The sequence below is a fragment of the Phacochoerus africanus genome, chromosome 12 (genome assembly GCF_016906955.1).
Source record: "Phacochoerus africanus isolate WHEZ1 chromosome 12, ROS_Pafr_v1, whole genome shotgun sequence".
NCBI classification, from domain to species: Eukaryota; Metazoa; Chordata; class Mammalia; order Artiodactyla; family Suidae; genus Phacochoerus; species Phacochoerus africanus.
In genome coordinates this window covers 32637020-32649200 of record NC_062555.1, presented here as the reverse complement: position 1 = coordinate 32649200, position 12181 = coordinate 32637020, and the positions used below count along the sequence as shown (strand labels likewise).

The window sequence follows — 12181 nt, the reverse complement described above, 5'->3', positions numbered from 1 at the left end:
AGCTATTACGGTTCTCCATTGTGCCATCTTATTGCTGTTCTGGGAATGAAGCAAAATGCATTATATTATTAAATAAAGGTTCCCCCCCATATCACAGCAGAGGCTAATTTTATTAGCTCTCTTTATGGGAACAAACATCATCACCCTGGCTGGGGAGGACGGGAGTGGTGGGGGGTGGGGGAGATGGAGGAGTAGAGAGAATCACATTTTGTCATCCATGCGCTCCTGTGGAGGCTGCCAGCATGCTCTAATTGGTAATTACTTACCAGAAGAGTTCTCCAGACCCTGCAGAAAACGCACAGCTCTCCGTTCATAACGAATTTATAGATGATTCAGAAGACATCTTCAGTGACAATAAATATTGTTCATATAGCTTGGGTATGGGTGTGTCCCTGGTGTCCAGAACACACCAGAGTGCTCAGTAACTTCAAAAAAAAAAAAAAAATCAATTCTTTGTTCTCATCTCTCAGAATCCAGAGACTCCTTAGTTTGAACAAGTACCTTGATATTCAGAAAGAAAAACGTCCAAATCTAGTTGGAAAATTCCATCAAATACTGTTTTTTGTTTTGTTTTGTCTGTCTTTTTGCTTTTTTGGACCACACCCGCAGCATATGGAAGTTCCCAGGCTTGGGTCCAATTGGAGCTGCAGTTGCCGGTCTACACCACAGCCACAGCAATGCAAGATTGAACTGAGTCTGCAACCTACAACATAGCTCACGACAATGCAGGATCCGTAACCCACTGAGTGAGACCAGGGATTAAACCCTCTGGATTCTAGTCAGGTTCATTACCACTGAGCCACAATGGGAACTCCCAAATACTGGGTTTTGTTTTGGTTCTTTAGCTTTAAAACCTGAGACATCTACTCGCTGGTTTATTTAGCTTTTGGGGCATCACGAGATGCCACCCCCACAGCGTAACCTGAGTTATTGCAGCCAGCACCCAGTCATTGAGTGGCAACATTGCCTCGACTTAGCACATGGACTGAGGTCTAGAAAACCAGCTCTGTGGACGATGCCCACACGTGTTAGTAAAGTGTTCGCCACTCTGCTATGGCTCTGCTTATTGCTGTCTGAGCAGTCTACCAAAACGTCTGTTTTCTAGAATCAGAGGTAGTCTCTATGTCTTGTCATTGCCATGCTATTATTTTTTTCCTGTTTGCTGTAGGCCCACTAAACGAAATTATGAAGCTGGCAGAAATGTTTTGGTGTCCCCAGGGGCACCCCTTATCCCCTCCCTGTGCCTTGGTTGGAGCCCTTTGTGTCCACCCAGCTGTCATCCATGCTCAGCTTCAGGGCCTTTCCCTGTCTTCTGTGAGCATCCACGTGGAGCCTGGTGGGAGGCAGACTTCACACCTCAACGTGCAGTGAGATCAGGAGCTTCTCCTAAGAGGACTGCTGTCAACCAGAGATGGTGAACTCGTAGCTCCTGGCCATGGGTTTGTCTGCTTTTTGTTGTTGTTTTTGTCTTTTTAGGGCCGTACCCACAGCATATGGAGGTTCCCAGGCTAGGGGTCTAATCGGAGCTGTAGCCACTGGCCTTCGCCACAGCCACAGCAACGCGGAATCCCAGCCGCATCTGCGACCTACACCACAGGTCACTGCAACGCCAGATCCTTAACCCACTGAGCGAGGCCAGGGCTCAAACCCGCAACCTCATGGTTCCTAGTTGGATTCATTTCCGCTGCGCCACGACGGGAACTCCTGAGCATAGTGTTTTTTTTAAAGTGTTGCCTGCTTCCTTCCCTGGTTTTCTAGTTTCCTCCCGTAGTTACCTCCTTCCCTGTACTGTTAGCACTCCCCTCATCTCCTCATCTGCTTCCTTCGTCGTGGTCTCCGCCTCCCACCTGGTCTACTTCCATCCTTCCTGCCTTCCTCGCTTTATCTGTTTCCCCACCTCTCCTTACCCACGTCCCCATCTCCTTATCTACTTCCCTCTACTGTCATCCACCTCCTGCCTTTTGTCATCAGCTTTCCCATCTTCTTCCTTCATCTCATTCTCTCCTTCCCCACCTCTCTGCCTCTGTCCCCATCTCCTTGTCCCCTGCCCCCATCTCTGTCTACCTCACCTCCTTGTCTGCTTCTCTCCTCTCATTATCTACCTCCCTCATCTTTTTTTCCTCTCCCTCCATTCCATTATCCATCCCTCTCCCTTTCTTGACTCCTATAGGCCCAGGATCTGCTTTAAACAATCTCTTCTAAAAAGAAAAAAAAAAAAATTGGAGGATTTCTAGGGCAGTGAAACTACTCTGTATGGAACTATATTGGTGGCTCCATTATCACATGTGCCCAGATCCATAGAAGGTACCACACCAAGGGGAGCCCTAATGGCACCTCCAGCCCCTGGGCGCGGATGCATCAATGCAGATCCGTCACCTGTAATGACAAATGCCCCCTCTGATGGAGTATATTGATAGGTAGTAGAGGCTGCATGTGTGGAGGCAAGGGCAGATGGGAAATCGCTGTACTTTCTGCCTAGTTTTGCTGCCAAGCTGTAACTGCTCTAAAAATAATGTCTATTTAGGAAAAAGAAAAGTCAGGTTTGAGCAAAAGTACGGGGGAGGTGGAGGCCAGGGCGAGGCAGTAGGCAGTCTGGCGTATCGCCCTTCCTGAGCTCCTGAAATCGTCCCCTAGGGGCTGACCCTTGTCTAAGCATCACCTTGCAGTGGCCCACGAGGGACCTGGCATAGGAAGGGGTGAGAAAGAACGGTGTCGTGCGGAGGAACCTGGGCTCTTGGGGGGCATCAGCAGTGGAGCAGTGCTGCTCCCCTCTCTTCTTCCCCCGTCCCTTCGTCTCCTACCCACTTTCTTACCTGGAAGAGGCTGAGGCTTTGCTGATGATGAGGTCTGGTAACCTCCGGCAGTTCTAGCTGTGCTGGAACAGAGGTCCCAGGACATGGCTGGGAGGTCACCTTGGGTGGATTCTGGAGATGGAATCTCACCTTTGTACTACTAGGCTTGAGCCAGCACAGAGATGAAAGCCCTGGAGTCACAGGGGACCCTAGGCAGAGTGGGTCAGAGTAAGGCTTCAGGGTCAAGACTGCATGAGTAGAAATACCAGCTCCAGGAGTTCCCGTCGTGGCTCAGTGGTTAACGAACCTGACTAGTATCCATGAGGTCATGGGTTTGATCCCTGGCCTTGCTCAGTGGGTTAAGGATCCAGCATTGCTGTGAGCTGTGGTGTAGATTGCAGACACGGCTCGGATCCCCTGTTGCTATGGCTCTGGCGTGGGCCGGCGGCTACAGCTCTGACTAGACCCCTAGCCTGGGAACCTCCACATGCCCCAGGTGTGGCCCTAAAAAAAAAAAAAAAATGACAGAAAGACGAAAAGAAAAAAGAAATACCAGTTCTGTTACTTAGCAGCTTTGTGACCTCGAGTTAGTCACTTTACCTCTCTGTATCTCACTTAAATCATCTGTAAAATGGGGAGGATACTAAAATCTATCTCCTGAGGTCATGAGGTGGATTAAATGACACGGTGTATGTAAAATACAGTGCCTAGCACACGGCAAACACTCAAGCAATCTGCCTTGAGAAGAAGAATATGTTTCTGATAGAAGTCTCTAGAATGTGGCCCCTGGGCTTCCCCCCTCCCCATCAAGTCACTCTCTCCTGTAGTCATGTTGGCAATTTGAGCCAAAATTCATTTAGATAAGTGAGTAGATATTTTACTGCCTACTTGCTATTTAGAACTTTTGTAGGAAAACATACTAACTAATATTAGCCTTTTCTCTCAAACCTAGATCCTTGTGTTGATCAGATGTAGAAAGATTTCTTCCCATGTTTAGGTCTGGTTTCCTTTAGGTAGGTTTTCAGGCTGCTGAAAGTCCCAAATCTCCTCAGGTTCCAAGTTAAGACCACATCCCTTGGTCACCGCAGGGTGTACGATGGAGCTAAGTCCCCACTGAACAGTCTCAGAGCCAGAGGGGAGCAGGGGCCCTCTAGGTCATCTGGGCCACCTCTTTGCCTTTGGGACAACAGGCGTGTCCCTATGTTAGACTGCGTCCGGGAGCGGGGCTAAGGGACTTCAGAGACCCTTAAGAGAGCCCTCAAACCATCCAGTTTCACTTTGGAAGTACAGGAGCCTGTGTTCCCCTCCTGGTTCTTCTTTTCTTTCTAAAAGGATATTGGGGCTCCACGTGTTGCTGAGATTGTGAAAAGCTTTGAATGCAGAAGTTGTTCAAGCTTGGTGAATAGGTGTCTGTTTCCCGGCCACACCTCCCCAGGATCTGCATTAAGAGTGAATCTGTGCCTCCAGTGCGAAGGAGGGGTGGCCAGGGGTTCTTCTTGTCCTTAGCTGAAAGCACCTTCCCATCCTCTGGGTCTGGTCCGCCCGCAGCCTGCTCGAACCCAGTGCTGCACTTCTCCCCAAGCAGCCAGATGGACCACGCTGGTCACGTCTCCCTAGACAAAGCAGAAATAAATCACACACCAGCCCCTGCTTAAGATCTGATGAAATTCTCCATTTCCGCTCCAAATTGAATTCCTCCCGAAGGATTGGAGCGGCTCCTGAGAGTAATGAAGGCACTCCTTCCTCCTCTGCTGGAAGCATGTTTTAAATTAACGGACACAGCCTTCTCATCTGGGTGGGAGGGAGCTTTGAGGAACAGTCTTGAGAAACGGTTTTCAGACCAGAGATGATATTTTTAATCTTGAGGGGTAAGGCAGCAGACAGACAGTACCACGTGGCCTCTGGCGGCTGGGGAGGTGGTGTCAGCCCCGCTGGTGGTCTCCTGGGAAAGAAGGAGAACACGTGTCCTGCTGTCGCCCTGCCCGCCCCCTGCTCTGCCCCGCTGGCCTCCTAGATCACTTGCAGCGAAAGAGAATTTACGGCGGAGAATACAAATAAGAGGGCTTGTGCTTTTTGAGAGTTGAAAATATTACTTTCCGATGGAAGATAACATGAGAAAAAGAGTATCTCTATATAACTGGGTCACTTTGCTGTACAGCAGAAATTGACAGAACCTTGTAAATCAGCTATAATAAAAACCTTTTTAAATGAAAAACTACAAATCACATTTTAAAAAGAAGTCAATTCTCCCTAGTAGGGGGAAAAAAAGAAAAAAAAAAGAAAGAAAATATTATTCTCTCCACCCATCCTTTCTTTGGGGAAAGTGATCAACTCTGATTTAAAAACAAACAAACAAAAAAAACATTTGTAGGATGAAGACGTCATTGCCGTGATTATCTTCCTTCCTCTCTAATGATGATGAATCAACAATTTGGCATTTGTAGAGGCAGTTGACACAGGCCCTTTGGGGGTGGGAGAGGGGGGAGAAAAAAAGAAAACCCGCTTTCACATGGGGCTTGTCACAGTGAAGACGGATGCCCTGCTGGGTGATTAGGACCCTGAATAAGATTCTGAGAACTCAACTTGGGAATGTGTGAGGAGCCCAGGGGCGAGACTTATAAATCAAGTGTAAGGTGGGAGTAGGACATTCTAAACATTCATTCTGTTTCGAAGGTGGGCAGGACGGAAATTATCTGTTGGTAGAGGAATATTTAATTTTACTCCTTGAAATGAGTTTAAGAGCATTATACGTTCTTCATTCCCCGTTGAAAAACAGCAGCTTAAAAATTCTACTGAACATGAGACATCCTGACATTGAAGTTCAGAAAGAGAGGAGGAAATTCTTGAAAGACGAATTCTATTGGTCCTTTTATGCCTATTTTGTTAATAACCCCTGAGAAAGGGTATCACAGCCTCACTCTGTGCTTTTAATTTAGTTTAAGAAAGAGATTATTTCCTTCAGAGGGAGATAGGATCCACAGGTAAAACCCAACCGTAGAGGGCAAACTTCTTCACCGCGGGAGGATTTGGGGTCTGGTTGTCAACTGGAAAATTGCTTTTCAGGGAGAAGGCCATGTTTTCCAGTGATAGTCATTGATATCCAATGAAATATGGATCCTTCTGATCTAGGAGGAATTTTAAACTTTGGTCTTTTCCAGAGGGCAGTGGGCAATACATTTCTCCCTGGCTGAAAAGAAAGGATTGAGGGAGTTCCCGTCGTGGCTCAGTGGTTAACGAATCCGACTAGGTGAGGTTGCAGGTTCGATCCCTGGCCTTGCTCAGTGGGTTAAGGATCCAGCGTTTGCTGTGAGCTGTGGTGTGGGTGGGTCGCAGACATGGCTCAGATGCCGCGTTGCTATGGCTGTGGCGTAGGCTTGGCAGCTACAGCTCCAATTCGACACCCTAGCCTGGGAACCTCCATATGCCACGGGTGCAGCCCTAGAAAAAGGCAAAAAGACACACACACACACACAAAAGGATTGAGGATGGGAAGTGAGATGGGAAGTGGAAATTTAGGCACGATTCCAGCAATGCCAGGGTCTGACCTGAGTCCAACCAAGGCCAGGGTGGTGTCTCCAAAGTACTAACAGGTGGGGCAGGAGGTCTGCTGGAGACAACAAAGACTGTTGGAAAAAGTTGTGGGGCAGGAAAATAAACGCCACCCCCCACACAGCTGCTTTCGTGCATTCCTCCAGGCCCCCGCAGACTTTGATATTTGCATAAATGAGCCTGGACCGGCTTCCACACTGGGACAAGGCAGGGACAGGTCGCTGGGGCGCGGGCAGGCTGTTTTCTTCATGAACAGTCCTGCTGCGATTTCTCAGGCATCAGCGCGTGCTTCCTTCCAGGGCTGAGTGGATGGGCTCAGCCGTACCGTCTCGGTAACTGCGCGGGCACCGTCTGTCTGGGTCTCTGGGCCCACAGACCTTTCCAAGGCAGGCTTGTCTTTGAGCCTGTTTACAAAGCCTGAAGTTACTTCTGTTTTGTTTTAGCCAAAAGGGTGAAGGGCTGCCAGCAGTATGTCTGGAATGTTATTTACTTGGTACATTTCTGTGGCTTTTCTTTGTAGCGCTGCACATGCCAGAGCAAAGGGTCATTTACTTAAAAATGCCAGGTTTCCAAGTTTGTCTGCTCCATGGGGCGACTTTCTCAGGAAGAGGAAGTTTAGCTCCTGTGCCCTCCCTCCCACCTTCCCTCCGTCCTTTTCTTCCTTCCTTTCTTTGTTTTGTTTTGTTTTTTTGTTTTTTGTTTTTTGTTTTTTGTTTTCTGAATTGGGGTTCTGAACTACCGTTGGTGCCTGTGGCATTGCACCCCTGTCCTAGATGCCCCAGTGACACTTAATTCCTGGGGTTTCTGGTGGACTCTGCCGAGAGCCTGGCAGACACTTTCTCATTTGCGTGCCTGCCCTGTTATTATTTCACATGAAAGCTGTCTATTTTGGCACACACAGCTCCCGTGATTTCAGTTGAGCTCTCTGAGCTGAATGGGGGATGTTTTGCAAGGGAAATACAGGTGGGGTTGTCTCTGCTGGTGGCCGTGAAGGCAGAGCACAAAGCTGCAGGCAGTCCTGGCTTGTGCAGGGGCCACAAGATGGCAAACGCATGACTTTTGAAGGGAACAACCAGTGTGTAAAGCTTCTTCGTGTGGAAGGTTTCACAACTGCTTTTGTTCACTTGATAGAGGAGAGTTTTCTGCGGTTTTTTTTTTTAAGCATAGATTCTTCATTCATAAGACTGTAAACACGTCCTGGAAAGATGCAAAATCTGGAAGGTGCAGCACAGGAGGTATCCCCTTCGCCTCCTTTTTCTCCAGCCTCCCTCCCTTTCTCCCTCCCATTTCATCAATGCCATTCTAATCATGGTATTTGGGGTTTGAAAAACAAGGTATGGAAAATGAGATTAGGTAAATCTCCCTGGCTGGTGCCAGCCCTGGGGCCATTTGCGCATCTGGGTGGGTTGACTCCCTTCTCTCTCTCTCCCCCTCTCCCTCTCCCTCTCTGCTCTCTCGCTCGCTCTCTGCCTGGTCTTATGTCAGGTGAGAGTGTAAGCATCTACAGAGATCAAGAGAGACCTTTGCAAATCTTTGCCTTACAGAGACTCAGCCTTTATCAGAGTCTCTTGAAACACCCCCCTCCCCGCCCCCCACCTGCCTCCATGGCACCTGTGAGTGTTTCCTCTGTCACCAGCCCCAGTCTGAAAGAGAAAATGTTTGCTTCCTTTCTTCTCGGCTTTTCCTGCACACGGTAAGCTGTGCTCGGATTTTTGGCGGAAGGGTCTTCTTTGATCACTGTCTTGACAGCATGGCCTTCGCATTCTCACACCTGCTCTTCTTTTACAGTCCAGATTTCGAGTAAATGCTTCCATGGCCTTGTAATTTCTTTGGTGTAAACCTCGGTGCAGGCTACTTATTACAGGTAATAGCCATCTGATGACGGAGACAACGGCTTGGCAGAAACGGCCAGCTGAACTGCTGCCAGAAATGCAAACTGCCCCTTATTTATTTCGAAACGCATCGAAGCTGCGAGCCTATCTGTCGTGATCTGGCATGCATGCGATAATGACAGGCTCATGGGGCTGAGAAAGCCGCCCCAGGCGGCAGCCACGAGGACAGGTCCTAACAAGACTCGGTGTGTTTTCTCCCCCATTACCCGCAGCCCACACATCGTCTTCCTCTCCCAGAGCGTCTTGACCGGAATGAGCCATCTCTGTGGGACCCGCCTCTGCCATGAAATCGCTCACGCCTGGTTTGGCCTGGCTATCGGGGCCCGAGACTGGACCGAGGAGTGGCTGAGTGAAGGGTTCGCCACTCACTTGGAAGATATATTCTGGGCTAAGGCACAGCAGGTAGGTTTCAAGTGCGCTACACATTTCACTCCCCAGGGTCAAGTTCAACTCAGTCGGTCATTCGTTCACTCAACAGGATTGGTATACTGGAGTTCCCGTTGTGGCTCAGCAGTAAGGAACCCAATTAGGATCAAAGAGGACACAGGTTTGATCCCTGGCCCCACTCAGTGGGCTAAGGATGCGGCGTTACTGTGAGCTGTGGGGTACGTTGCAGATGTGGCTCCAATCTGGCATTGCTGTGGCTGTGGTATAGGCTGGCAGCTGCAGCTCCCATTTGGGCCCTAGCCTGGGAACCTCCATATGCCGCCCTAAAAAGCAAAAGAAGAGAAAAAGAATGGAAAATAAAACCAGATAGGTATTGAGTGCTTATTATGCACTGGGCACTGTTCCCTGCTGTGTAAGTGAACGCCCTTACTCCTCCCCGTGGGATTCACCATCGAGCGATGAGAGAGAGACTAGATAAATGACTACATCTGTAACACGTCAGGTGGGGAAGAGCACTGTCAGGAAAATGAAGCCAGATAGAGAGAGGTGGGGAAGAGCTGTTTTAGAGGGTGCTAAGAGAAGGCCTCTCTGATAAGGGGACATTTGAGCAAAAACTTGAAGCAAAGGGCATGCCCTGGCATCCTCAAGCACTCCTCTGTGGTGGTGACGTCAACTGTGTTTTGTTTTGTTAAATAATGAGATTAAATTTTAAATCAAGAGTCGTGATCTCAGATGCCTGCTGGCAAATAGTGAAGAATGAAACTGGAGTTCCAGGTATGGCTCAGCAGGTTAAGAACCCGACTAGTATCCAGGAGGATGCCCCTTCAATCCCTGGCTTCTCTCCGTGGGTTAAGGATCCAGCACTGCCTTGAGCTGTGGTGTAGCTCGCAGACTCCACTTGGATCTGGCGTAGCTGTGGCTGTGGTATAGGCCAGCAGCTGTGGCTCCGATTCGACCCCTAGCCTGGGAACCTCCATGTGCCTTGAGTGTGACCCTAAAAAGAAAAAAAAAAGTAATAATAACGAAGAATTATTATATATTATATATATTATATAATATATTATATATATAGTATATATATATTATATATATAGTATATATATAGTATGTATACATAACAGTTGGTGTTATAGATTAGGGGATGGTAGGGACTGGGGCAAACCAACAGCTTCTCAGCTCTAGGCAATTGGTGTCATGTTGAAAGGAGGGTTCCATATAGCTTGGACTTCTAGTTTTTTTAAAGGAAATTTCAAATCTGGATTTTTATGTGAAATTTACTAATTAAAAAAAAAATACGCAAACCAGACATATGCAGAGGCCAGACCTGGCCAGCATGCTCCCAGCTGACAACCTTAACTTCAGAGAACTAGCCCGCAGCTTTAAGGAAGATATGATACCTAACCTGCTTCCTGCTTATTTTCTAGTTTCTAATATTTGGTGACTTCTTTTCCCTGCCTTCTCCTCCCCTTCTACACTAGACTATTTGACATTTTCTGAAATTCCCGTTTGTGGACAGCTGCATGATTTTGTTCACGTTCCTTCTGCCTGCCGAAGTTGTATTTATTTTTTTGGTGTTCCCGTTGTGACGCAGCGTAAACAAATCCAACTAGGAATCAGAGGTTGCGGGTTTGATCCCTGGCTTCACTCGGTGGGTTGAGGATCCGGCGTTGCCTTGAGCTGTGGTGTGGGTCACAGACTCATCTCAGATCAGATATTGCTGTGGCTGTGGTGTAGGCTGGCAACTGTAGCTCCGATTCGACCCCTAGCCTGGGAACCTCCTCCATATGCCTGGGGTGCAGACCTGAAAAAGCAAAGAAAGAAAGAAAGAAATCGTATTTATTTTTCATTAGCCAGCTCGGGCTTACCTTCCCTTGCTAGACCAGCCTGATCATCTCACTCACAATTCAATACTACTCTTCCAGAAACTTTGAATTCCCACTCTGTTTGCTACTTACCTCTTTTTTTCTCACTTTTTTCTTCCTTCTAGCAGAATGATTAGACTTTGACCTCTTTTGAGGGGGGGCTCCTCCAACATAAAGAAGTTCTGAGGCTAGGGGTCGAATAGGAGCTGTAGCTGCCAGTCTACACCACAACCACAGCAATATGGGATCCTAGCCACGTCTGCAACCTGCACCACAGCTCACAGCAATGCCAGATGCGTAACCCACTGACTGGGGCCGGGGAATCAAACCCGCATCCTCACGGATACCAGTCAGGTTACTGCTGAGTCACAATGGGAACTCCGAGACTTTGACCTCTTTCGAAGTCGAACCATGTCTCGTTCACGCTCCCACCCCCTTACACACCTTGACTGTAGCACTAGCAGTGAGCATGGCTGAGTCCCCTCCACACAGATTCCATGGACAGAGGCCACGTGGCAGATTCCTGAGACAGGGCTGGGTTTGGGGTCCGACCAGGCCTGGAATCGCAGCTTTGCTGTTGACCAGCTCGGTGAGCATCAGTAAGTTATGTAGCCTCCTGAGCCTCAGTTTCCACTTTTATAAAATGGGTCTAGGGATGCTTAAGTTTGCAGGGTGAAAGTGATAGTGTGTGAATGAGCTTAGCATAGTGGGTGTGCTTTTTTGTGGGTTTTTAAAAGTTTTATTGAAGTATAGTTAATACACAAGGCTGAGATAATTTCTGCTGTACGACACAGTGACAGTCACACACCTACACGTATCCATCCTCTCTGTGCTATTCTTTGTAATTGTGAGTGTTGTGTTGGGCATCTGATGACCATCTCTCTCTTTATCTCCTGAGTCCCCAAAGAGGGCTCCCACTTTACCCTCCCCCTTGCCTGTATCTCCTGGGGTCTTTTTGCTTGAGTCTGCCTCTAGCTGCCCTAAACACATCCATCTCTACCAATGGAGGCACGGAGCTGGCCTGGCTGCATCTCACTCTGAACACCTTCTGCCTGTCCATTCTTTGCTAGATTTGAAGGGATAAAAGGATAAGATGACAGCACTTGCTCTCAAAGAGGCCAGAGTCTAATTTTGAAGATACAGAAAGTTTGGAGTTGCCGTCATGGCTCAGTGGTTGACAAATCTGACTAGGAACCATGAGGTTGCAGGTTCGATCCCTGGCAGCGCTCAGTGGGTTAAGGATCTGGCGTTGCCATGAGCCAGAGTGTGGATCAAAGACGAGGCTCGGATCTGGCATTGCTGTGGCTGTGGCCGGTGGCTGTAGCTCTGATTCGACCCCTAGCCTGGAAACCTGCATATGCCACGGGTGTGGCCCTAGAAAAGAAAAAAAAGAAAGAAAGAAAAAAAAAAAAAAAGGAAAGCACGCCAAGGTAGAAAGAAGAAATTAAGTTAGAAAAAAGAGGTAGGAGTTCCATGATGTTTAAGGATCCGGTGTTGTCACTGCAGCGGCTCAGATCTCTGCTATGGCGTGAGTTCAATCCCTGGCCCAGGAAATTCTGCAAACCTCAGGCATAACAAAAAAATCAAAAACAAGAGAAAGAAAGAAGGAAAGAAAGAAAGATAGAAATAAAGGAAGAAAGAAAAGGAGGAAAAAAGAGGTAAACACCAAATATTGTGGGAGTTCAAAGGTGTGGAAGAG

At 48.1% G+C, this 12181-nt stretch overlaps 1 protein-coding gene across 6 annotated transcripts in view; it reads left to right on the top strand.

Annotated features, from left to right (window-relative positions):
• Positions 1 to 12181, top strand: part of AOPEP (aminopeptidase O (putative)) — a 395656-nt gene that overhangs the window by 217231 nt on the left and 166244 nt on the right. For all 6 annotated transcript variants that reach the window (XR_007131178.1, XR_007131175.1, XR_007131177.1 and 3 more), the window contains exon 6: positions 8446 to 8635. Coding sequence is in view for 3 of the 6 variants with exons in the window: in XM_047754794.1 (XP_047610750.1) it covers positions 8446 to 8635 (190 nt within the window). In the remaining 3 variants the exon portion in view is untranslated. The remainder of the gene's footprint in view (positions 1 to 8445; positions 8636 to 12181) is intronic.